At 53.6% G+C, this 26,934-nt stretch overlaps 1 protein-coding gene across 5 annotated transcripts in view; it reads left to right on the forward strand.

Moving 5' to 3' along the window:
- Window positions 1–25,999, forward strand: part of Tmcc2 (transmembrane and coiled-coil domain family 2) — a 38,598-nt gene extending 12,599 nt beyond the window's left edge. For 2 of the 5 annotated variants that reach the window (XM_028876534.2, XM_028876536.2), the window contains exons 3-5: window positions 20,488–21,428; window positions 23,435–23,570; window positions 24,475–25,999. In XM_028876534.2, coding sequence (XP_028732367.1) covers window positions 20,488–21,428; window positions 23,435–23,570; window positions 24,475–24,786 — 1,389 coding nt within the window. In that variant the 3' untranslated portion in view covers window positions 24,787–25,999. Of the gene's footprint in view, window positions 1–11,111; window positions 11,366–14,145; window positions 14,224–20,487; window positions 21,429–23,434; window positions 23,571–24,474 lie in introns of those variants that run through there. The other 3 variants (XM_037211425.1, XM_037211424.1, XM_028876535.2) reach the window with 3 other exon arrangements.
- Window positions 26,000–26,934: the final 935 nt, after the last annotated feature.

A 26,934-nucleotide genomic window follows, 5' to 3' on the forward strand; every position in this document is an offset into this window, starting at 1 on the left:
TCCCAGCACTATGGAGCTAAGGCAGGAGGATCATGAGTTCAAGATCAACCTGCGTTACACAGTGAGACCTCAATAAAACAAGGACTAGGGATATAGTTCAGTGATTGGGTGTGTTAGCATGTCCAAGGCCCGAGGTTTGAGCCTTAGAAAAAGAAAAAAGGCGGTGGTGGCACACACCTTTAATTTCTGTACTTGGGAGGCAGAGATAGGCAGATCTTTGTGAATTTGAGGCCAGCCTGGTCTACAGAGCAAGTTCTAGGACAGCCAGGACGACATGGAGAAACCCTATCTTGAAAAACCAGGAGGAGGAGGATGAGGAGGAAGAGGAGAAGGAGATAGTCCACTTGTTAGAGGGAAGCTAGGCCCACAGGCTTTGCTTGGGAATGATGGAGGAGGTCAGGGAGAGATAAAGGCAGCCTGATGTGTGGAGGGCAGAGGAGGAAAACCGTTCCAGCAGGGACCTCAAAGCTGAGGGCAGGCCTGCCTATGAGAGCTTGAGGAAGTGGGTGGTCCTCCTTCGAGAGCACAGGAACTATGGGGGAAAGGGCTGCCCTGGGAAGAGACGCTGCGGGGACAGCCTGTGATGGACAAGTGCCTGCCTCTGGAGGATGGATGACAGAAGATGGGCACAGTGGGGAAAAGGAAGAGTGGGAGAAATGGCGGGTGACCATGGAGTCCTGTTTGGGAGTAAGAGGGCTACTGGGTTCTCTAGCATCAAGGTTCCAAGGACATTCTGCTATAAAGTTGTTTCTGCTATAGATTGTCACCAGCAGATTCAGCTCCCTATACAAGATCCAGAGCTTCCTAACACTGACTGTGACTTCTGTGCATTTGACTTTTGGAAATACTTGGGCATTCATGCACTCAGCCGTACCTGGCTCTTTGTGGAGAGTAACTACTTTGCTCTCTCCATTCCACATCCCCACAATTCACCCATCACATTGTCAGAGAGGCTTTTCTGACCAGCCTGTTAAAAGAGCATGCCACATGATACTCTTGATCATGGCTTGATACTCTTCCAATGTAGACATCTTTTTGTGAATTCATTAAAATGATCCCCTAAGCCAGGTGAACCAGACAACAAGAGCCCAAGTCTGGGGATAAAAAATATATCCAAAGACTTGTTAAAACTGCAGAGCCCGGAACCTGTAGCACAGTTGTGACAGATCCTGGGTTTCCTAAGCCCACGCCTGGTGCTCTTCCCACCATGCTAGGCTGCCCTGCATGTGTAGCTGGTGCTGGTAATCAGTGACGGGGGCTCAGGGTTTGCTTTGGTAGAATTATCACACCAGGGGAGGCTTTGCAACAGTTTCTGACCACGAGCCGGCGAGCTGTTTCTTATGTTCTACATGTAACACGGGTTCTACATTTCTTCAAGGAAAAGGACTTTCCGCCGATGGTTCTGGACCACCTGTCCATAGCAGAGCCTCAGCCCACAGCCATAAGTCAGCAGATGCCCCCTCCCTTCTTGGACAATTTCACTTACACCTCCCTGCTTTCCCCTTTATTGAACAACGTTTATTGAGCATCTACGAAATGCTGGCTACTATTCTAGGCGCTAAGGATGATTCAGTGAGTGAAAGCAAAGTTCCTGCAGCAACACATCACCCATCCTAGTGGGAGGAGATACCACCAGATGACGATGCAATGTATTTGGTAGTGTGAGTGCTGAGAAGGGAAACAGAAGCAGAGAATGTGGCATGCTCTTTTAACAGGTTGGTCTGACAATGTGATGGGTGAATTGTGGGGATGTGGAATGGAGATAGCAAAGTAGAGAACACATAATCAAATCAGGGACAGGCCGGGCTGGGGGGCTGGGGAGGAACAGGGAACACTGGAGACTGCTTTGGGCCCAGTATACCAGGAAGACGACTTTTGGTTACCCCTTTTTTTCTTTTTCTTCAAGTGATAGGGAAGGTTGCTCGAGAACTTGGTCCAGGATTACTCGCGCTGTCCTGTGAGAACTGACCGGGTTGAGCCAGGGGTCTGGTAGGAAGCTGATGCACACACACTCCAGAGGAGCTGATGGTTAGAGGGGGGTGGCTGTGGAAAGGATGTTGGCTGAACTCTCGATTTGCTTCAGACGCTGAGGCCAAGGGTTTCTGATGGATTGGCGATGGGGCGTGACAGAAGTCAGAGATGGCTCATGGTTTGGGGCCTGGCTGCAGGACAAAAGAAATTTCCGCGAGCTGAACAGCAAGATGGCAAATTGAACAGCTATTCCTTTGGTGGGGGGCGGGCAGAGCTGGATTTTGGCTGTGTTAAGTCTGAGGCAGCTATTAAACACCCCTGTAGAAATGCCAAATAAGCAGGAGGATGTACAAGTCTGGAGTCCTGGGGAGAGATCCAACCTGGAGGCATAAATTTGGGAGGTGTCAGCATATAGATAGCATTTAAAACGATGGGACTCTGTTTGCAAGCCTGGCTTCTGCTGGGAGAAGCGTGCAGAAGTGGAGGGGGGGGGGAAGACTGGATGCACTTGGCTGAAAGGGTGTGGCCTCTTGAACCCGGGAGCTGGTGGGGGGACCCAGCAGCTGCAACCAGGTTGTTCAGCCCTTAATGAGAAAGCTCTGTATGTACAGCAACAGCCGGGCCCACCTCTCATGGGTGAGTCAGTGAGTATGTTTAAAACTTTCATTTAGAAATATCCTGTCACATGAGGGGCTTGAGTTTGGATGGGGGGAAGGGGGAGTGTTCCTTGAGACCTCCAGTTAATTGTGGTTCCCCTAGAGTTCTCCAGCTGCCTGGGAAGACAGGGAATAGGTGGGCCGTGGGCACCTTCAGAAACCGGTGATGATTGCTGCTTGGGAAGACAGGGACCTGGGGTACTGGGGTACTTTGGGCAGGTATGCCAGCTGGACAGCTTTCTGGGGGCTTTTCCACCCCACTGTTTAACTTGACACCGTGTCTGGATGATGTGTAGGAGGAGGGAGTTCCTTCTTCCTGTGTATGGAAGGCTAAACCCAGAGCCTTGGGTGACCTCGTTGGGGAAATGGTTGGTTGTTATTAATTGCCGTGAAGGTCCTGGGAATTGAACCCAGGTCCTCTAGAAGAGCAGGCAGTGCTCTTAACTGCTGAGCCATCTCTCCAACCCCTCTTCCCTATTCTTTTTTTTTTTTTTTTGCTTAATTAATTAATTAATTAATTTTAGGTAGGGTCTCACTATGTTATGTAGCCTTGGCTGGCCCAGAACTTGCAATGTAGACCAGGTTACCCTTGAGCTCTTAGAGACCCACCTGCCTCTGCCTCCCGAGTCCTGGAATTAAAGGCGTGCGCCACCACGCCTGGCTTCTTATTTGGATCTTTCAGCTTTGTTACTGTTTACCTGGTCCAGCTTCATAGCAAACCATGCCGTTGGCAGAACAGACATCATTCTTTCCATTTCACAAGTGAAGACTGAGTCCTCCAGGAAGGGAGGGACCGCTTGCTCAGGGCACCTAGCGAGGCCCTGGCAAAGAGGCACTGTTTCTTCCGAAGCTATAGACTTTCCCAACCTGGAGCTCTCCCTCTAGAGATGGGCGTGGCCCTGGGGGTCTTGAGGGGAGAGAGGTGCCTGCCCGTCCTCGGAAGAGGGATCTTCCAGCCACCTTAAGGCTTGAGGTCCCATCATCTGACTCTCCAGACCCAGAGGCCATTGGCTGGCCTGAGAAGCGTGTGGTTCCACTCTCGGTCTGGGTATGAATAGGAAGTATTCTTCTCTCTAGTAAACACAGCCCACATGCTCTCTTGCAGGCTCCGGGGCGATTACTAGCATCTATTTTTAATTCATAAGCCTCCCCCACTCCCCACACCCCTCACCATTGTTTGCAGCTCACCAGCTGGCTCTTCGACCAGGGCACCCCGGTAGGGCTTGAGTTACCGAACATCCCGGAGGCAGCCACGTTCCTGACTGGCCCTGCAGGGGCCCCTGCAGCACCCACTCAGAGAAAGCAGGGGATCCAGAGCCTCTACTTGAAGGAGCAGGCAGTGACAGAGGCCAGATGGGGGCTCACGGAACAGCAATTCAGTCCCGATAACGGGAGCTGAACTGTCACTTGGTCCTCCAAATGCAGCTACCTAAGCTCTGCCTTTAAAAAAAGGAACAGCACCCCCCTCGCCCCACCCCTCTGCTTTCCATTATGTGTGACACTGAGAAAGGTCACCACACTTAGTCTCACATATGTCAAGCAGGGGGAAATCATTTGTCGGTGTACTGGGGCATCACAAGTGAACAGACAATGAGCGTAACATTGTGTGTGTGTGTGTGTGTGTGTGTGTGTGTGTGTGTGTGTGTGTGTCCCTAACTTGGGGGAACAGGCCCTGGGGCATGGAGAGGGAGCCACAAGCTGGATTAGGTCGCGTTCCCTACTCCCTGCCTCCCTTTCTCTCTTTCATTTCCTTTTTTTCTCCTTTCCAAAGCAGTTCCTGGAAAACGTGGGGTCGGAGGCTTCCCATCCTTTTGTTTCTTCTCTGCGCGTGTCTGGTTGGGCATCCCTCAGGGCCTCTCCTCTCTTCAGCTGTCTCCATACCCCCCACCCAGCTTTGCCCATCCCGGACCAGTGCAAGACACCCCATGCCAGAGGCTGGTGAGAGGGAGCCGCACAGGGGCCAGCTAGGTGGCTAGCTTCTGACCTCGGCCTGGTCCTGCCTTCCCTCCTGTCCTGTGTCCTGGAGGAGCCACGAAGGCCAGGGGCTGTGCAGCCTTGAGAGAATCCTATAGCCAGTGAACTCGTCCCTGCTGCCCCTGGGGTAGGTTGGGGTGAGGGGGCAGGTTCTCCATAGTCACTCAGTGGTGGTGAGGGGACGAGCGTCTGTCCTGCCTGGACAGTTCGCTCTAACTTGGAGGCGTTATCTCTGGTCCCAGACGGTGGAGGGGGAAGCCATGGGGTGCAGCTCATCTCCCAGGCCAGGGCAGATTGAGGACATCCTGTGCCCTTTCCCACCAGATTTATCCAACAGCAGAATTTCCCTACCCCATGTAAATAAGTCCCCTGTTTACTTCCAGGATGGTGAGGGAGGGGGGCCCACCCTTAGCCCCACCTCTTGCCAAGAAGACTGAAGTTTTGGCAGACACCCAGGGGCCCTGGTTTATTTATGTCTAGCAGTCTGCTGGCTCCGTGGTGGGCGGGGCTGCCTGCTGAGAGAGGTTTCCAAACATGGCCCCTAGGCACTGGGGGCCCACGAGGCCCCTGGTGTCCGGGGCCGGGCCACTTGGGGACCGTGGCGACTCCTCTAGGAACACACCAGCTGTTCAGTTTATTCACACAAATACAGCCGCTTCCCATAGAGCGCTGCCACCTCCCAAGGGGCGCAGCCCCCGAGGTGGTCACCCAGGGTCCTGAGGGGGGACAGCTACTGCCTCCGTTCCCTCCCCCCCCATCCCTTCTCCTCTTTCTCCCATTTCTTCCCCTTGCACGGAGGAAGAGCCAGAGGCAGCTAGCTGTCCCACCACTTGGAGGACCCTTCCGAGACTGTGTAGTACTTCCGGCCACGCCCCAAGCCAAGGCTAGCCAGCTCTGCTTCACTTTGAACCACTGCTCCCCTGCTCCCCTGCTCGGTAAACCCCGAGCCCCCCGCTGCTTCTGTAGTCCCCCGCTGTGCCCGCCTGCCCGGAGAGCCGAGATCTACTTTAGTGTAATTTTATCCCTCGCGCATTCTGGCGAAGCCCGTCACCTTGTTAGGGTTCTGTTTAGACAGGAGAGAGGTCAAGGAAGGAAGACTGCCCTTGACTCCAGCGGTCATAAACAACACCAGCCCCTTTTCTTCCAGAACCAAAGCTGGGATCACTTTACCCCAGTACACGCCCAGCCCCGCCAGCCTTCCTTTGCTTTTCCCTACCCCCGCTGACGTTCTCTCTGGGTAGAAATGCCTTGCCCTCCTCAGTAGCTCTGGATTCTGGAGTATACAGTTGCCTGGGGTACCGTGTGTGGGTTAGACACAGCTGTGACCTAAACCCTTGCTGTTAAGCTCAGGCCAGAGCCTTGTGGGAGATGAGCTCTTTGTCCACAGCCCGTGGGGCTGAGGTGATGCCAGTCTGACACAGGGTGGAGACTACAGCCAAGGCTCCACTCTCTACCTCTCTCAGGCGCGGCTCCCTCAGCCATGCTGTGCACTGCCCAGGAAGGTGTGCTCAGGGTCTGGGTGTCAGCCCCCAGCCAGGGCTGGTGACAGACAGCAGTAAGCAGAGCTCTGTCATCAGGCTCCAGACTAGGTGGAGCCAGCACTGGGATGTGGGCACGGGTCATGGGAGTTGGCACACATCTCCCAGCTACCTAGCACACTCTTCCCTGCGTTTGCCACATCCGTGAGAAACGTGACCCTGGTCCCTCGGTGCCAGGTGAGGCAATGGAAATACAGTACCATTAACCTGATCCCAGCATCTGCCTCGTTCTAGCCTCAGTCCGTACTTTCTGTCTCTATTCCCCGCAGGGCAGAGGGCTCTGGGATAAAAACAGAGGTGCAGGATGCATGCCGTTGCAGCCCTCTGAGGAGTCTCAGAATCAGGGGCTCTCCTGAGCTATGATGGGGAGGTTAAGGCAATGCCTTCTCCCTCCTCTCCTTTTCCTCCAGGGACAGGTACCCAGCTGTCACAGACAGGCAGGCCATCAGGCAAGATCTTAGTGGCCCTTGCTCCTCAGATACTCAGGAGGTCCTCTCTGGCCTCCCCAAAGCCTAGTTTCTAATGTATCCCTTCCCTCTTCCTTACAGCTCTCCTGATACCCCTACCCTCGACCCAGAGCTGGCTTGCTATCCATAGCTAGTAAATAATTCAGCATGCTCAGCAAAAGCTAAATCAGATCCATAGCGATACCGTGATCAAGAGGCCCCCTTGGGGCAGCTGGAAAGGCGAACCCTGCCCTGGAAAGACAAGCGCCCTGTAATATTAACTTCATTATATAAGGTTTCGTCGCCTCCTGAGAAGCAACTTCAAACCCAAATGTTGCCTGGGCCCCGTTCCTGTCTGCTTACTTCTTGGGACTCCATGGCCTTGTAGGCATGCTTCTGGGACATGCTGGTGCCAACAGTCAGTCAAACAGCACGCTGCTGCAGTTTGCAGAGTGCTTTTGTGCAAATTTCTTGTTTAATCATATCAGCTCCCGTGGTAAGCTCAGAGCCCTTGAGTCAGCGGGAGCCTACAGGAATTGTGTTTCAATCCTCTGCTTTAGGGGAAAAAAAATGTTCTCAATTATTTGTGGCAAATGGGGTCGGGTAGAGGGTACTTTGTGTCCTAAAAATTGTGCAGAAAGGAGATGCCATTTCCTCTGGGTCACTTTCTTCAGGACCTGTTCCCAGTAAGCCCTCCTCCGGGGAGCAGAGTACCATAAAGGAGGGAATTTGTTTTGCCTAGCCATGAGCCAGATATATGGCTGTTTGTGCCGACCAGGTTCCCGTGGCCCGGAATGACAACCCCTTTCCCCACCCCACCCCCTACCCCAGAGTATCTGAGACATTAGATCGTCCAAGGCCCCCAGGTAGAGGAGATGCCTCCTCCCTCCCTGAAAGCCGCTGAAAGGTCCCATGGTCTCCACATGCCAATGGTGTGCTGTGACATTCCCCTCGATGGCCCTCCTCTTCGCTTCTCCAGTTCCTGAGGCTGATCTCTCCATGTACTCTTCGGGTACACACCTACCTTGATTGCTTCAGTTCACAGTGAACAATACCAACCATTCTCTTGTCTTCCCAGGGGAAAACCGTTCCTGATGGTGACCCAGTTAGGTTTGAACGTAAGTGTGGGGCAGTGACCTCCCTGGCCCCAGTTTTCAGGGGAGGCATGGTGAACCTCAGGGAAGCTGCCAGCCCCCCAAGAAGGAGCCATCACTTTGCTCACCACACAACATGTGCAGCCAGGATTTTTTTTTTTAAGGCCTTACCTTGTCGTCTTCTAAGGTACTAAATTTAGCTGCTTCTCAGCCTCGTTCTCAGGCTTCCCACTCTGTAAAATGTGTGGACTCTGCTGATTGAGTATTTTAATTTTATTTGTGTTTTGTGGTACTAGGGAATCAAACCCAGGGCTTTGTGCATGCTAAGCAAGTACTCTACCATTGAGCTCTACCCAGCCCTATTTTTATTATATTTTTAAGAGAAAAAAATAGTAAATAGTATGATTTTTTTTTTTTAGGAGGGAGAGAGAAGACAGGAAAATGGAGTTTAAAGAAATAAGGGCTTGATATCAAAATTAAGTGACGAGGAAGTCTGACATGTAAGGAGAAGCTAAATGAGGAAGAAGCCCGCATGGAAGAGAGCTGAGCCCCACCAAGTGTGGGGAGAAGCATGGGTCCAGGACCCGGGCTCCTTCCGGCTTCTCCCCTAGGACAATGTGAGCCTATCTGTTGCCCCCAGACTTAGCTCTGTGTGGAGAAGGAGAGGCCAGACACGCCAGCTGCCACCTGGGCCTGTAGACCAGTGGTGAGCACCTGCCGTGGCGTTGCCCCTTCCTCAGCCAGATCATAACGGAAGCAACCAAGAGCGATGGCCAAGACTTACTAGGAAGTACGTGCGGTGGCCTTCACCCGGCAGCACGGTTTCTGTGCAAGAGGAGAGTCGCTTGGTGGCTGTCTCCTTCCGGAAGCATCTCCCCATCTCTTCCCGCCACTCTCCCAGCTTCCCTTCAGATGGCAGCTCCTTTTCGGTCCCAGGCTGAGTCTTCGAGGTACTGTCATCTAGAATACTGTGATGTGTGCATTGGGCGTACACATTCCCGTGTGGTGAGGGGGCCTCAGTGCTAACAACCTATTTCAGTAAGGCCTACAGTGTGTCGGGCTCTGGACCATTTGCGGCTGGGAAAACTGAGGCACAACTGGGTAGCGTCGGAGGCTCAGCTTACACACTGTCTCCATGCCCCATTCGGTTCCTTGGCCTCATCCTGCAGGCTCCTCTGTGGGTACACCTGACTCCTTTGTGACGAGCACCTGTCCAGGCTACACAGCTTGAGGGGAGCAGGGTAAGGATCTCTGCCAGCCATTCTGACTCCCAAGCGCTGCCAGGCTGCTGGCAAGTGTATTCAGAGTCCCTGGAGCCCACTGTGCGCACACCTTCCTGCCAGACACGTGCCCTTCAACTCTTGCCTGTTCACACTCCTCCCTTTGCGCCCGAGGATATTTTCAAGCAAAGTTCTGGAGCCACTATGGAAGCAAGCTTGAAACACAAGGTCGTCCATGTCCCCTGCTGCTCATCTTGGCAGTTTCAGGGTCTCTGCTCATGGAGAAGGACAAGGGCATCACAGAGCAAAGGGCTCTCTGCCTGCTAGCTTGCCAGGCGGACACTGCCCTCATCACTGTTTGTTCCTTCTCTCTTAGAGACTCCTGGTTCGTCCCTTGACCCCTGCCCTCCCTCTTCCTGTCTGCCATTGTGATGAGTTGCTCCAGGAGCGGAGCTGAAATGTCCCATTAGAGGCCGGTTTTCCCTATGGTCATCTTAATGCCGTGTGGTCTAGCAAAAAACTTTCTGCTGTTCTTAGCTTTCTGGATCAGGAAGTCTGGGAAGAAAGCGCTGCCCTTCAGAGACAATTCCACAATAAAAAAAGGGGGTGTGGGGAGACAACCCCAGTCTTAGCCCACTCTCAACCTCTGGTCTCCTGTGGCCACTGCCACAGCCCAGCTTCGCTGTTGTTGTTGTTTGTACGAAGAAGGTTATGGGCCAGTGAGATTGTTCAGTGAGTAAAGTAAAGGTACGGGTTGCCAAGCTTGATAACCTGAGTTATGGAAGGAGAGAATCAATGCCAGCCAGATGCGCTCTGCCCTCCACGTGTGCCGTGGCCTGTGCACCCGCACGTATACATGCCCTGCACATGAAAATAAATAGATAAAATGGAACTTAAGAACAAGGAAAGGGAAGTTTAGAAGAGATGGATAAGGGAATGCCTTGGAGGATGTGGGGTTTTCCCAGGCAATCATGGGACGCTGAAGACCTTAAGGCAAGAAGGGATGCTGTGCTGGTGTGCGTACTGAGCCCGCTAGCCCTCTCAGGCAACCGGACCCCAGGCGGCCCAGGATAGGCCCGTACACCTCCACTCACGTGGGTCTAGATGCCCTGGGACTTCTGTCGTCTCTCACATACGGTGCTGGTCATTTTCCATGCTCTGACCCTTCCCAGTGGACAGACGAGGGGTCCCTCCTGACGCGGAAGCCTGAGAGTGTCAACTCTTTGCAAGAGCACGGAGACGAATATCAAGCAGTTACAGACTGCGTGTTGTCCGTTAAAGTGGTGACTTTAGAGCGCCTTGGCCAATAAAGATAGACACACATGTATGTAACAGCTTTGCAAGGAGGCTTAGCTGGGAGGATATGGAGAAGGGAAACGGAAGGGTGGAATTTTATAACCATATTATAATCTCAAAAAATAAAAGAAATATTTTTTTTTAAAATCTTAGCTTAGGGGTTGGAGGCGTGGCTCAGAGGTTAAGAGCACTTTGCTCTTCCAGTGAACTCAGTTGGCTCCCAAGCGCCCACATTAGGTGGCTCTCGGCCACCTGTCACTCCACCTTCGGGGATCCAGTGCCTCAGGCACCTGCTTTCACACACACACACATAATTTAGATTTTTTTTTTTTTTTATTTAAAATTCTTAACTTGGTGAAGCCCAAACGGAGGGGCCAGGGAAGGGCTGTCTCGAGGGTAAGAATCTCAGACCACACTTGTTCCTCCCCGGGATGGACCTGCTGCTGAGAGCTTCCATTACAGCCAGTGAGACAGTCAGCTGCGGTCCTACCCGGTCAGTGTCAGGGAGACGGGCCTCGTGCTGGCCACAGGAAGGGGCCCGGATAACCATAAGGGTTACTCCTTTCCTTCCTATAGTTACACAGGGACAGCAGAACTGTATATTAATGACCGTTACCCAGGAGGGACAGTACTTGTCAAAGTACTGTGTAAACAGGGAGGCCACTTACGGAAGTGGGAACTGGTGAGAGATCAGAGATGGCCCCAGTCATTGGAGACCCGTGTAATGTGCCTTGCCAGCCTCCTCACAAACCCCCAAGTCATCAGCTGACACATGTTTGTCTAGTTTCCAAGACCCCTGGGTGGGGGATTCCTGGTCTCGGTGATTTGGGCTGCAAACCTTGGCACTGGTTCCTAGAGATAGCGCTGGGCGCTGCTTATCTCTTGGAACCTTCTTGAACTTGGGACTGCCCCATCAGCATGATCCACACTGACCCTCAGTATTTAAGCCCTGTGTGTTCTCGGGGCTCACATGAGTGCGGAGTCTCTGCCTGGGTGTTCTGCCTTGGGAGGCTGCTGGTACAGAGACAGGGGGACCCAGGACTCAGCTGCTTCTCCATCCCCTTCCTCGACACTTGCTGTCCTCGACCGTGGCCCTCTGGCCCCCTCTGCTGACCAACAGGGTTTCCTACTGGGACCGCACAGATGAAGTCCAAGGAAAAAGGGACTGCTGTGAGTGTGGTCTTTGTTGTCTCCTGGGTGGTTCCTGCTTGGGCAGTGCTGGTGGGGTGGGGGGACAGGAACTGGAGAGTAGGAAGTTGAAGCTGGGAGGGAGCCACAGTGGTGTCCAGAGCAGAGTGGGTTCCTGGGACACAGTCTCGGGACAGGGGAATTGAATTCCCTTATTGAGGCTGGCTGACATCTCCAGGCCATTACTGGGGAGTCTGGGTTGGAAGTGACTATGGAAAGAGCGGGGGAGCTCTGAGAGGGACCTCTTCTGGGAGACTTGACTTCCACTATGAGCTGAAGTCGGGAGCTGGTGCAGCTGAGCTGCTGAGAGAGGGTTTCTGATCACCGTGTACATTTTTAGACACGGAAATGGGAGGAACTGGTCAGTGCCTGTCTGGTGGGCGAACAGTTGTCTGTCCCATATTTTCCTGTGACTTCCCACCCCCTGCACACAGCTAAGGCCGTCACACTAGGACAGTCTCCTACACACCGGGCTGGGGGAGAGGTCCCTAATCACCACCCCGATCCTCCCGCTGGATAGACCTCTATCCTGCCAGATGGGAAAGAGTGGCCGTGCACCCTGGGGGAGGAGGAAATCTAGAGCAATCCGCCCCTAATCCCTGCCTGGACCTCACTCAGACTGGAGATGGCGGCTTCGGAGTCTGGGAGTTCTGGCATACCGGCTCTCAGACCCCGATTCCCAGCAGCCAGCCCAATGCTGCCCAGGGAATGTGAGTGTGGGAGCCAGGCACTGTCCCCTGACAGCTGGGGCCTTAAAGCTCCTGGCACCTCTTCGCCAGCACGGCTTTGGGAAACAGTATCCACGCAGGTGAGGCGCTGGGTCAGGGGAAGGAAAGACTTCCTGCCGCCCGGGAGATAGAGTGGCGTTGTAGAGTCGTTTCTAGAGCTTGTCGGGCAGCAAGCTCCCTCCCTGGGCTCCCCCAGAAATAACCTCTCTCCTGCCCGGTTATGGAGAACTCCAGATACAGGGGAGGTGGCGTGTAATTAAATACAAGGGGTGCTTCTCATCATGGCTGCTCTGTATTCAGAAGCAGTGGCAGGAAGAAGGAAATGGAGAGGTTCTGGGAGCACTGACCCCCATGGACCAAAGAGAGTCCAGGACCACCATGTTTGGCTATTGGAGAATCACAGGATGGAAAAGGAAAGACCAGCTCCAGGGTCTCACCCAAGAGTCTACGCCTCCTAAAGAGATGGAAGGAGAACAGTGGACACTTATGTGGACAAAAGAGCTTTGTTCTCAGGAGGGCCAGGACCGAAGGGAGGATGTAGTTCTGACCGCAGCCAAGGAGTAGCCCTAACAGAAAGGGTCACCAACCAAGGGGTAGCTGAGATCAGGCCCTCCCCCAGCACTGGAGAGTGGTCCTGGAGGGGCAGGGTGAGCCTCTTGGCTGCAGGGGCCATGGTGATGGAAGGCAGCTAGCTACATGGCCGCCTTGAGATGGATGGGTGCTGCATGCAGAAAGGTCGTGTTCCCTCATCTGTGTGCGGTCTGCACCCAGCCATCCCCTTGTAGAAGTGAGACGTGGGGGAGGGGCGTACTTTGCCTCTTGGTGTGGCTAGAGCCTTGCTGTGGGGATGTTTCTACCTCTCTCTCTCCACGTATACAAATGCTCTTTTTGTGCCCTATTGAGTAGCTGAGAGTCTGACCTCCTGACCTCTGGAGGCAGGACTCTAGGCTTCCTGGGTATTTCCCTCACACTTCCCCCTTTGCCTACCTGGGAGAGTGCTTGGGTCAGTAGGATGACCAATCCAAAACTGGATTAAACATCTCCATGGGCCCCACATGTCCCCACTGGGAAGAGAGAGCCACCAGCCAAATAAGGTGATAGCTGCTGTACGGAAGGAGGAACAGCCCCGACCTCAGGCCCCGGGGCGGTGAGGTGGCCTTCCCCGCTGCTCTGGCTGAAATGTCAGTTTGTCAGAAGGCCAAACCGCCTCTTTGAGGCTGGAGGATTTTAGCTGGCCATGGACTTTCCTCTCCATCCTGGGCTGGATTTGCCCTCTTTCCCTCTGGGACTTCATTTTTAAAAGGCAATCAGTGCTCCCCATCCCAAGAGAGTTTACAGAATCAGAGTTTCTCCAGGACAGCAGGGAGCTGGTCCAAGCATCTCTGCTGAGTCACTGCTGAGTCACTTAGCCCTGACGGCCTTCCCCCACCCGCAGCCTGCACACCTTCTGGGCTCTGACACTGTGGAAGCCTAGACCCTGCCTTCCGCAGCAACACCTGTTTGGCCAGGCCCATAGGCAGATCAGAGTAAACACCGGACCTAAAGGGAGGAATCGGAGACCCAGAGATCCGTCTGTTTCTTTTGTCCTTCTCCTCCTTCCCCTCCTCCACTCCCCCTCCCCACTCCCTCTCTTAAGAGTAACCTAACTGTCGTCTTTCCAACTAGACATGCCAGCCCACTGTGGGTACCCTGGGCTGCCTGCCCTGAGGTGGGAAAAGGTCATGGGTCCACTTGGGAACATGGGAAGCATGAACTCCTCACAAGCAGTCGTTATTGCTAAAGAAAGAAAATGAGGATTCACGTAGCAACTGCCTTAGGGTTTCTCTATGTAGCTTTGTGCCTTTTTTGGAACGCACTCTGTAGCCCAGGCTGTCCTCGAACTCACAGAGATCCCCTGCTTCTGCCTCCCGAGTGCTGGGATTAAAGGCGTGCGCCGCCACCGCCCGGCTTTCTCTCCTTTTCGAGAGCATCACTTCAGCTGGCACTTTCTGTCCTGAGAGTGTCTACCGTTTGCCTGCCAACTGCCAGGATTCCAACTGCTGGACTGCCATGCAGTGGGGAGGGCAAGCGTCCCATGGCCAGGTTAACTCAAGGACTCGAGTCCAGAAGGAGGTGAGAGCCGCAGAGGGCGATGGGAGCCAAGGCTGGGGAAGCCCTGACCCAGCCGCTCCTGGGATTTGGTAGTGTGCCTAATTCAGTGGCAGTTTGTGTTCTGAAAGGGAGGGGTAGGGAGACAGGTCTGTGGCACACTACCAGGGCTAAGTGGACAGGGTGCCCAGCTATTCATGGACCGTGGGGAGATCTCCCCGAAGCCAAGACAGAAACAGGAAAGACTGGCCCCGGAGACTCAGAAAACTGCAGCTCTGCCTTACCCAGAACGTTCTCGTCACTGTGTGTTCAACTTCAGTCTAGAGCGGCAGCCCTGGCTAGTAAGCTCTCTGAGTAGGACCATGTCACGGACTCCCCAGTGGCTTAGCATGAGCATGACCCTCCCCTCCTTGCCAAATCACCCCTTAAAGTCTGCTCAGCCTATTCGTGGGGAGTCACCCCAAGTCAGGTATCTTTAGCGTGACCAGCTTTTCTCAGTCGGGGGAGTAAGGTCACCATGCCATGGGGGCTTCTGCTCCAGATGTGGTGCTGGCAGCTGGTGGTGTGAGCTGAGTGGGAGGCTCTACACCATTTGGAGAGTGGAACAGTCTTTGTAGCCAGGCCCTGCTCCAGGCTGGGGCCCTGGAGTCCCCACCTGCTGATGGCAGGCACTGAGTCGCTGTGCAGGGGCTGCTTCTCTGCTGAACACGAGGCAGTGAGAAGGTCCAGACACCCTCCTGCAAGGCTGCTCTGATGTGGTTGGATCCCGACCTTCCTCCCACGTTCATGCTGCATAACGGTTACCTCCCCCTAGTTCCGAATCATCTTTATAATCCTCAGGGAGTCCCAGTACCCACTAGGTTCTCCCTCTCCATTCCTCCCCTCCCCCTGGTCCCCAGCAACCGCTAATCTGTAGATTTAGGAACTCTGGAAAGCTCACATAGTGGGACCATTCAGCATGTAGCCTCTACTTAGCAAACCGGTTTTTAGGTTCATCTATGTTCTGGCATTATCAGAATTTCATGCCTTGTTATGACCGGACAGTCTTCCATTATATGGAGTGCCTCATTTTGCTAGCCCGTTCATTGGTTTAAGTGGCTGTCTCTGAGTTGTGCCTCCCCTTTGGCTATTGTGAAGTGTGCCACTGTGGACTTACACCAGTGTCTATTTGAATATCATTTTGAGTTCCTTTGGGTATGTCATAGTTGCCTAAGCTGTCAATGTGACACAGCCCAGAGTCCCCTGGGAAGAGGGAATTTCAATCGAGGAATTGCCTAGGTCAGATTAGCCTGTGGTCATGTCTTTGAGGTATTTCCTTCCTTCCTCCCTTCCTTCCTCCCTCCCTCCCTCTCTCCCTTCCTTCCTTCCTTTATTCCTTCCTTCCTTCCTTCCCTCCTCCTCCTCTTCTTCCTCCTCCTTCCTTCCTTCCTTCCTCCCTCCCTCCCTCCCTCCCTTCCTCCCTTCCTTCCTTCCTTCCTTCCTTTCTTCCTTCCTTTCCTCCTCCTCCTCTTCTTCCTCCTCCTCCTCCTTTCTTGTTTTTTTGAAACAAGGTTTCTCTGTGCAGTCCTGGATTTGCTCTGTAGACCAGCTCATGTGTACAATGGTCCCGTCATGTCCAGCAAATGTTTCCCTGCAGATGTCCACTCCTCTGGCTCTTACTTTCTGCCCCCTCTCCCAGGATTATCTCTGAGCCTTTGGGGATGGGGGAGTAACATAGATGTCTCATTTAGAGCTGTGTGGAGCTGAGCATCCCGAAGTCTCTTGTTAACCAGTTGTGGGTCTCTGTATTAATCTCTGTCTACTGCAAAAAGAAGCTTCTCTGATGAGGGATCAGAGATGCACTAATTCGGATTCAGGACTGGTCCACATCCTGGGTCTGCAGTTTCCACTGCTGCTGAGACATCTGTATGTATTTTTAAGGAACTGCCGTATGCTCTTTACTTAATATTTCATTTTATCCTTTGAGAACCCCTTGAAGGAAGTGGAATCACTCTCTTCTTCCAGGTGAGAAAAGCAAGTCTCAGATCATAAGAGGGCACACAACTGATATCTGACTGAGCCAGGGGTCCAAACGGCTACCAGACGGCAAACTGGGGCCGTTCACAGGCTTGTATCCTATCACTATTTTTTAATAGATTTATTTTATTTTATTATGTATGTGAGTGTTTACCTACATGTGTGTATGTATACATGCACTCAGAGGTCAGAAGAGGACATTGGATCCCCTAGAACTGGAGTCACAGATGGCTGTGAACCATCATGTAGGTGCTGGGAACCAAACCAGGTCCCTTGCAAGAGCAACAAGTGTTCTTAACCACTGAGGCATCTTTCCAGCCCCACCCCTGTGTACTAGGGTTCGAACCCAAGGCCTTGTATGTGCTGGGCAAGCGCTGAGCCGCCGAGCTCTGCCCAGGCCCCATCCTTCCTCGGCAAATCTTACCCAGGTGCTTTCTCACCTCTTGAAGAACGCGCACCTTTTCCTTCTTTAACATCCCTTTCCTTGTTAAAATGTAATCCTTCTTTGTGTCTCTGTGGCTGTCTGCCAGCCCCTGGGCTCTCTATCCCTTGCCCTGTCCCCCTCGGTCTTAAAGGGGTCTTGGTGGTGGCTGATCCCTCTAATCCCTGCACTGTGGAGGCCAGACTACATAGTGATTCCAAGCCAGCCTAGGCTCCAGAGTGAAACCCTGTCTCAAAACACCACCAACACAAAAGGACTTGGAGAAAGCAGGCCATGACATCTCCTTGGGGAGAATGGGTGTAGAGACTATGAGACAAAGACACAGGAGCAGGTGACAGGGGGGTATTGTCTGTGCTCTGGCCACTCTTTGTACTCCTCTGGGATCTGCATCTTCTTATAAACCCTCAGCCAAGATAGGACTGGGTGGAGCTCTTCTTTTGTGTGTGTCGGTCTTTTCTCAGTGTATGTATTGAATTCTTTCATGTGTGTGCACATACACACACACAGTGTGGACAGAGGGCAGAGGACCACTCAGGGGAGTCGGTCCTCTCCTTCCCGTCTGGAGACTGAGGTGTCAGGCTTGGCAGCAAGTAGGTGCCTTTCACCAATACGAAGCCATTTCACCTGTCTCCACAATTCCCTTCCTTTCCTTGCTGACGTGGGATGTCAGACCCCTCAGTCTCACTATAGGAAATGCCAGCTTCATTGCTTGAGGGTGGGCCAGGTGTCGACGGGAACCACTAAGAGAAATCCTGCTTCTTGGGAGAGTGACAGAAATCCTCATGAGACCACTCGAGGCAAAAATGTCTCAAGCTGAGGATCTGCAGGGACATCCCAGCCCTCCAAGGGGGAAGGGTCAGGCCCTGGGGCCAGGTGCCAACTAGGATTCAAATCTTAGTCTTTCACTCACTAGTGTCCTCCTGGGCCAGCCCTTGACTTCCTCTTCTGTAGAATGGGAATGGTAGTGCTGCCCGGCTCTTGGGTTGTGCCCAGGATTGAATGGGTGAAAGTATAAATCCCGGAGAGCCACGCATGGCACATGGCAACAGATGGGAGCAGTGTGCACTGTGCTGCCTTATTCTGCTGTGGAAGACCTCAGAATGAAAATGGGGGGAAAAAAGACCCTAGGGGCCAAGGGGAATGAATGATGCCACTTCTCTGGCAGGCTACAGTGAGTCTACAGAGGATGCTGGTCTGTGACTGCAGATGTGTCGGCAGGAGCCAGACATTTTACACCCACCTGTCAACATACAGTTCTCCAGGCAGGACGCCCAGGCTGGGGTCTGGGCTAGAGGACAGGGAAGTGGGGGGCGGACGGCGGACAGACAGCCACAAGGCTCTGCAACCTTCAGGTCTCAAGAATGCCTAGCCTCACCAGATGGTGATGACACACGCCTTTAATCTCAGCACCGCAGAGGCAGGTGGATCTCTGAGTTCGAGGCCAGCCTGGTTTACAGGGCGAGTTCTAGGACAGCCAGGGTTACGCAGAGAAATCCTGTCTTTTAAAAACAAACAAACAAACAAACAAACAAAAAACTAAATTAAACTAAACTTAAAAAAAAAAAATTGTCTAGCCCCTGGGCACTGCATGGCTTCCACTCTGACTTTTCCGTGTAAACCAGACAGCTGTCACATGGTGAGGGGAACAGCTACACCTCCTGAGAGGAACCCGGCAGGCAGGCAACGGACTGTCTCTCCCTAAGGGAGGCATCGCAGCTTTCCCAGCATTCCACGTCCATCCCCATCTGCTCTGTCCACTGGCCCCATTCACGAAGAGTGAATGGCAGCGTGCAGACCGCCCAGCACGTTACCACCAATGCCCATTGCCTGCATATGCTTTGCCCCAGGACATTAAGGGGGTTGGACATCTGCGTTAAGGCCAAGTTCTTTGAGAGTAAAGGCCACGTGTTATTTAGAGAACCGTCTTTGTACAGGCCCATCGATATTGGATAAATATGCTTTGATAATCTCTTAAATGTAGCCCAGCTTGATTATGGGCATCACTCCCCTGGAGAAAAATCTGCCTAGATTCAGATCTGGCATTTCTCATGTGCCTATGAGACACCATGCATGTAACCCTCGCATGAAACTGAGTAGGTATAGTTACACCCATTGTACAGGCAGAGGCACAGAGGCTCAGGGAAGCCAGAGGGGTCACTGCAGGGAGTGACAAGCACAGGAGGGCAAAGTCCAACAAGATGAGAAAGACCTGGGGGTGGATTGCTTTGGGGGGGCAGGGGACATGGCTTGGATTTGAAAGGCCGGAGTCTGAGGAGGAGAGGGGTCATAAAGGGACACCCAAAGCCAGGAGGAAAGCCCTTTCTCCAGGAGATTGTCCTCTCAGCATCCTTGGGAATCCATGACTTGAGGGCCCCTAAAGGAGCCCCCTCCCTGCCTCCTGAGTTGGCCAGCGCTGTTGACATGGGTGATGTTTTCCTGTAACTTCCGCCTGTAGTTAGCTCTGGCTCTTTCTGGTTCCAGCATGTGTGACTAGACTGCTTTCTTTTATTTAATCCCTTCTACGACATGGGGTTCACCTCACCCCTGCCCCCCAGTGATCTGATCCAGCCTTGCTTCTGTTGTGTAGAGATAAGGTACAGGGACTCCGCTGCGGACAGTAGCCTGGGGTTAGTGGGCTCCCGGCCTGCCAACGCATCTATCCTGCATTCAGTATCTTCTCTGCCCCTTCCTTCCGCTCCCCCTACCCCACCCCTGCCTTGTCCTTTCTCAGACCTCCCCTTCGTTTCTCTGAGTTTGTGCCACACTGCTGCACTCAGGAAGCCTGCCTGTGTGATGGGGAGAGCGCCCCTCGCCTTCCTTCCTGCTCGTTCATTCTCTCCCTTCTCAGCTCTTCCAGACTCCCGGCCTCTCTGGGCCCCTGAGTTACCTCTGGCTCTTTAGACTTCAAGGACCTGCCCAGAAGGGTGGGTGGGTACACTCTCTTCCCCCAGTTCCGGGAGAGTGGGAGAGCCGAGCGTTCCCACCATCGTGAATTAGAGGAGATTGCTGGTGCCCTCGGAGAGCAGGGAGGTAACAGACGGGCCTAGGAGGGGGTGTCAACAGGGCCAGTGACCCATGCGGCTGTGTTAGTGACAACATACATGGTACGAGGCCGGAAGGCATACATGTAGGCCCTCTGTTGCTGGAGGGCTTCTCTCCAGGTTCCACCAAGCCCCGCAGTCCCACAATCCACGTATAAAATAATCACTCAGATGCTTATATCACTTATAAACTGTATGTCCGTGGCAGGCTTCTTGCTAACTGTTCTTATATCTTAAATTAACCCATTTCTATAAATCTATACCTTGCCACGTGCCATGTTGCTTGTCCTGGCGGTGGCTGTAATATCTCTCCCCCCGTCCTTCTTCCTGTTTCCCCAATTCTCCTCTCTCCTTGTCCCACCTATACTTCCTGTCTGGTCACTGGCCATCAGTGTTTTATTTATATAGAGTGATATCCACAGCACCCTCACAGGGATGCTCAAGGCAGGAGCCTAATTGAGAAACTGAATCCAGAGAGACAGCTGAGCTCATCTCTGGTCTCAGGGGTATGTGTCCCCAAGTTACTTGCTAGAATATCCTGTTCCAAAGGCGAAGTAGACCTGCCTGGACTTCATTTCAGAGAAAAAAGCCCTTTATGAGGGGTCATGCTGGCGTGCAGCTGTGGGGACCTGCTGTAGAAGCTTAGGCTCTTCCCCTGAAGTTTTCCTTCATCCTGCATCCATTGTCCAGGTGGAGAAGCCACACCCAAGGGTGTCCAGGGCTCCACGGACAACCCTGCTGAGCCCCCTCCCACGTCTCATGGTTTATTTGTGTTTGCCTCCTCCCCAGGGTGACAAGGGAGATCTTGCGGCCCTGAGCCTCCCCTCTGGCCCTGGCCATGGTGACACTGATGGCCCCATCAGCTTGGACGTGCCAGATGGAGCGCCCGACCCCCAGCGGACGAAAGCTGCCATTGACCACCTGCACCAGAAGATCCTGAAGATCACGGAGCAGATCAAGATCGAGCAGGAGGCGCGGGACGATAACGTGGCCGAGTACCTGAAGCTGGCCAACAATGCGGACAAGCAGCAGGTGTCGCGCATCAAGCAGGTATTCGAGAAGAAGAACCAGAAGTCGGCCCAGACCATCGCCCAGCTGCACAAGAAGCTGGAGCACTACCGCCGGCGCCTGAAGGAGATAGAGCAGAATGGGCCCTCGCGGCAGCCCAAGGATGTGCTGCGCGACATGCAGCAAGGGCTGAAGGACGTGGGCGCCAACGTGCGTGCCGGCATCAGCGGCTTCGGGGGTGGCGTGGTGGAGGGCGTCAAGGGCAGTCTCTCCGGCCTCTCGCAAGCAACCCACACCGCCGTGGTGTCCAAGCCACGCGAGTTCGCCAGCCTCATCCGCAACAAGTTCGGCAGTGCCGACAACATCGCCCACCTGAAGGACCCTATGGAAGACGGGCCCCCGGAAGAGGCAGCCCGGGCGCTGAGTGGCAGCGCCACGTTGGTGTCCAGCCCCAAGTACGGCAGCGACGACGAGTGCTCCAGTGCCAGTGCCAGCTCGGCTGGGGCGGGCAGCAACTCCGGGGCCGGTCCGGGAGGGGCGCTGGGGAGCCCTAGATCCAACACCCTCTATGGTGCCCCTGGGAATCTGGACACTCTGCTGGAGGAGCTTCGGGATATAAAGGAGGGCCAGTCACACCTGGAGGACTCCATGGAGGACTTGAAGACCCAGCTGCAGAGGGACTATACCTACATGACCCAGTGCCTGCAAGAAGAACGCTACAGGTCGGTACCTCTTGGCCTCACCGCAGTGGGTGGGCCAGGGGGAAGTAAGGAAGCTACCCTGAGCTTTGGAGGCCACTGGAGAAGCATCCAGAAGGGTCCTGCCGTGCCAGCGGGAGCCCCTGAGGAGCTTTCTCCAGACTGGAAGAGGGATCACCAGACCTCTGGAAGGAAGACTCTGCAGGTCTTGGGGTGCTTTAGACCAGTAGTTCTCAATCTTCCTAACGCTGCCACCCTTTAATACAGTTCCTCATGTTGTGGTGACCCCCAACCATGACATTATTTTCTTTCCCTTCCTTTCTTCCTTCCTTTCTTCCTTCCTTCCTTCCTTCCTTCCTTCCTTCCTTCCTTCCTTCCTTCCTTCCTTCCTTTCTTTCTTTCTTTCTTTCTTTCTTTTCTTCCTTCCTTCCTTCCTTCCTTCCTTCCTTCCTTCCCCCCCTCTCTCTTTTTTGCTTTCTTTCTTTGTCTTTTTTTCTGGTGTGTTTTTTTTCAAGACAGGGTTTTTCTGTTCTCTGTGTAGTTTTGGTGCCTGTCCCGGATCTCACTCTGTAGACCAGGCTGTCCTCAAACTCACAGAGATCCGCCTGGCTTCTGCCTCCCGAGTGCTGGGATTAAAGGTGTGCGCCACCACCGCCTGGCCCATAAGATTATTCTCATGGCTATTTCATAACTATAATTTTTCTCCTATTATGAATCATAATATAAACATCGAATATGAAGGATATCTAATATGTAACCCCTAAGAAAGGGTCCTTTGACCCCCAGGTTGAGAACCACTGCTTTAGGGTGCTATGTGCTTAACTCACAAAGGAGAGAACTAACAAGGGCCAGCGCCATGTGTACTCTTCTGGAGACTCTGGTTCAGAAAGAACTCTGGAGGCAGCCACCTGGGTTCAAATCCCAGCTCCTCCTTATAGCACCTTCAAGGAGCGGCTAGCACTCCACATCTGGTGTCCCTGTCTGTGGAGTGAGCAAAACACTGGCCTGACATTATGGAGTGGTTATAAAGAGCGAACGAGTCAGCTAGGTGTGATGGTGCGTGCCCTTAATCCCCACACTCAGGAGGCAGAGGCAGTCAGATCTCTGGGAGCTGAGGCCAGCCTGGTCTACAGAGTGAGTTCTAGGCCAGCCAGAGCTACATTGTAATATCGTTTAAAAAAAAAGCGGGGCGGTGGTGGCACACGCCTTTATTCCCAGCACTCAGGAGGCAGAGGCAGGCGGATCTTTGTGAGTTCGAGGCCAGCCTGGTCTACAGAGTGAGATCCAGGAAAGGCGCAAAGCTACAGAGAGAAACCCTGTCTCGAAAAAAAAAAAAAAAAAAAAAAAAAAAAAAAGATTGCAATGCGAAGTGGACTAGATGTATATAGCATGGACAGTTGGAGCTAGGTGGCTCCTGAGGTCAAGAATGGCTGGAGTTTGGTCCTTCCCCTGCCTCCCTGCCTCCCTCTCTGGGATTCGGGGGACCTTTTCCTTAGCACTTCTTCTTTCTAGACGATGGCTTGTAAACTGAGGGGAACTCCACCTAAAAACTAACCACCCTCACTTTATAGTCACCTTTTGATACTTGGTACTATTCAGAGCAGGGATCACATCCTCTGTACCCCAGGACCCTGCTACCCAGGGAGCATCTTAGCCAGGGCTGAGAGTCAGGTTCAAGTCCCTCGATCCTTAACGCCCCATCATGAACCGCGAGATCCCAGACAGGTTCTCATCCTCCCCACCCATGGATACAGAGGGTATCGATACTCCCGAGTGCTGGGATTAAAGGCGTGTGCCACCACCGCCTGGCCCATAAGATTATTCTCATGGCTATTTTATAACTATAATTAGTTATGACCCAGTACCATCTGGTGAGGCTGGGCGAGGGTCCTATGAGAAGCTGCCAGTCCGTGCTTAGCACAGGGCTGCCACAGAGGAGAGCAGGCCTGGACACATGGGTGGGCTGTGAGTCACTACCTACCGAGAGAGTGGTTAGTCAGAAGTGATGTCGCCGCCTCTTTTCCTCCCAGGTATGAGAGGCTGGAGGAGCAGCTGAACGACCTGACTGAGCTCCACCAGAATGAGATGAGCAACCTGAAGCAGGAGCTAGCCAGCATGGAGGAAAAGGTGGCCTACCAGTCCTACGAGAGGGCCCGAGACATCCAGGTATGGTCCCAGACCGCCACGCTGGGGGGGCGGGGTCCTGATCCGTGGATAGAGCCATAGGCACAGGGTGCGGGTGACAGTATCGGGGTGGACATATCACATAGGGCAAGAGGAGCGGAGGTTTATCCAGGGGGCAGATCGGTACAGGATGCAGAAGAAGGCAGTGTTGCCAGGGTAGAGATAAGAGCAAGCTAAGTCCTTGGCCAAGTGTATGCACTAGGCAGAGGCAAGCCAGTGGGCAAGGACCACTTATGTTTGCCACATCTTTGGTGGCAGATTTACAGATGAATAATTGTTATTTCGGGGCCTTCGCCTGCCTCAATATGGAGCTGGAATCATTGAGCAGGACTCCCATTTCCCCCCATCCTCCTCAGACAGCCATCAGTCCAGTGTGCTGTGCCCAGCTGCAGCTGATCAGCCTGTACCCTTCTTGGCCTTGAGGAAGGGCCGTGTGTTACCACCTTCTTGGTACAGAGGCATATTGGTCTAGTCTTTGCTGTAGCACGATGTGTGAGGTTGGATAATTTGTAAAGAGAAAAGATTCACCCAGCTCTCACCTCTAGAGACCCAAGAGGATGTCATCCTCTCCTTGGAGCTGGTAAAGACCCCATTGTTATAGCCTCCCAAAGGCAGGAACTGGTAGAGGGGTCACATGGTGAGGCCGAAAGCCAGAGAGATTTGGGGGTCAGACTTTCTGTCACAGGATCTGAGTCTTTACATTACACACACACACACACACACACACACACACACACACACACACTTTAAAGGTTCTGCTACCCTAACATTACCACACTAGAAACCAAGCTGCCAGCTTATGAACCCTTGGAGATCACACTTAGGCCCTACTGGAATGAGAACAGGAGGATGGGGGCTGAGTCTCACCCCGCTCTGTCCCTCGCAGGAGGCCGTGGAGTCCTGCCTGACGCGTGTCACCAAGCTGGAGCTACAGCAGCAGCAGCAGCAGGTGGTACAGTTAGAAGGCGTGGAGAACGCCAATGCGCGCGCCCTGCTGGGCAAGTTCATCAACGTGATCCTGGCGCTCATGGCCGTGCTGCTGGTGTTTGTGTCCACCATTGCCAACTTCATCACGCCCCTCATGAAGACACGCCTCCGGATCACCAGCACCGCCCTCCTGCTCCTCATCCTCTTCCTCCTCTGGAAGCACTGGGACTCGCTCACCTACCTCCTGGAGCACCTGCTGCTGCCCAGCTGAGCAGCGGCCCTCCCCCCCGCCCTGTGCTCTCCGGCTTCCATTGGCCATACACCTCCAGGAGGGCCTGGGACCCCCCGAGTCCCTTGGATTTTGTCATGTGTCCTGTTTGGCCTCTTGCCCACACTGCCCGCCGGGCAGCTCCTGGCCTCTTCTCTGCCCTGCTTGTCTGACACCATCTCTCTTTTGACCTGAAGGTTGCTGAGAGAGGGGAAGGGGTCCAGGATGGAGGGAGTGGAGACAGCATGACCAAACGGAGCAGGGGAGGATGCCAAGGCTGCAGTGTGTGAACTATTTCCAGTCACGTGAGACCTTGCTGGGCCGACCTGAGGCTGCTGCCCTAGGTCAGGAAGGCCACTAGGATAGAAGGCCAGCCTCAATTTCCCTAGGGAAGAGCCCATCCTGGGGATAGCAGCCACAGTTTCCTCCCATGGAGACGGCCTGGATATAGCCAGCAGGAGGCTGTGCTGACCGAGTACAGGAAGGGGAGGGTCCCCAGCCTCGGGGCCAGAGGGCAGCCAACTGGGAGCTCGTCCTACCCTTCCCCTGCTCCTCTCCCCACTGAGCTGATGTGAGACTGGTTTCTGGAGGCTGGGTGAGGCGTGGCTTTGGATTTGTGTCTTCCCTGCTCATCTTTCTGCCTGTCACCAGGTGTGCTGTTTTCTGAAAAAAAAAACAGGCCCCAAGGGTCCTGAGCCTCTAGCCCAAACCCTTAGGTCTCTGGGATCAAGTTGAGTTCTATTTATTTATTTATTTATTGACTTACTTATTTATTTGTCCCTACCTTTCCCTTGCTTCTGCCCAGCTAGGCTCCAGGGAGAGGCTCTGCCCATCCTCCCTCTGGAGCCCGGGCTTATTCTTGGCTCATCACACTCCAGACCATGTATCCTCTGGTGTTTCTGGCTGGAAGAAGGGGAATGTGGCTGCCCACCCTGCTCTCCCAAGCATCCCCACCAGATGGGCAGGAGGATCATGGCCTCTTTTCTAGATATCTATTTATTTTATACGTGTGTCTTTGTGGGGAAGAGGATGTTTGTTGACTGACCCCTCAAGGCTCTGGAGTGTTGTGTACAATTCTGCACAGCCCAGCCTCCCCACGGGCCCTTCCAAGCACAGTGGGGATTTCTCGGAACAGGAGAGAGGAACCCATGAAGCAGTGCCTGCCAGCTGTGGTGGACCTTCCTGAGAAATAAATATCCTCTACGTTTTCCAACCATCCTGTCTGGTGTCGGCTGTCTCTGTGAAAATCTCGGGCTCTCCCCCGACACTCAGGCGTTCTGGGTAGCACAGGCTGGACCTCATCTGTCGACCGGATGTTGTCCTCCTTCAGGAGACAGCATTGAGTGAGGCACATCCACCCTCCAGCCTTGTCCTGAGCAACTTAGGTGATATGACTACCATCCCATCCAGCCCCAGTTTTGCTGGAGCACATTCCAGGAGGGACAATGGAGAGGCTCCCATAGCAGTTATGACCAGTTGTGGCCACAAGGGGTCAGCAGAGTCCGTATTCCAAAACCTCTCTCAAGATGCAGGTCCAAACCGTCATCCATTGGGATCGGCTTAGCTTTGTCGCTGTGGTCTGGCTGGGGCAGGGAGTACCTGCTTTCCAGGAGCTGTGGTGTGATCTTTTACAAGAAGGCCCAGGACTCAGTATCTGCCCCATGGTTGGAGCAGCCAGCCCGCGCAGCCCCAAAGCGCTTCCCAGCAGGAACTTGGTGGGTACTTACAATAGGCCCTTTGAAGGAGGAGGCCACAAAGGGGGGCGGGGGGGGGGGACGACGACACACACAACTGTGATTAAAAACCAGCCAAGAGCCTTGGGTCTTGGCCCATAACTAGTGCCTTCCCTGGACCTCAGTTTCCACATTGGTAAAATAGGATGGATGTGGCCACTGTTCGTGTCAAGGAGCCCTGGTGTTGATGTGGTTCTGTGAATCCCACACACCAAAATTGCAGCTGTGTCTGTAGCCTCAGGCTCCAGGAGAGCCAACGCCTGGGGAGGACACCGTCCTGGCACCACAAGGAAGGTGGCGTTGACAATCTGACTTTGCCCTCTGTGTTATGTCGGAGTTTTGCCAGACGGCCTTCCAACCCTTCCCTCCCTGAACCTTGCACCCCTTCCTCTTCCAACCACACAAGTGTGTGCACCTC

This window comes from Peromyscus leucopus, chromosome 15 (genome assembly GCF_004664715.2).
Source record: "Peromyscus leucopus breed LL Stock chromosome 15, UCI_PerLeu_2.1, whole genome shotgun sequence".
Classification (NCBI taxonomy): domain Eukaryota; kingdom Metazoa; phylum Chordata; class Mammalia; order Rodentia; family Cricetidae; genus Peromyscus; species Peromyscus leucopus.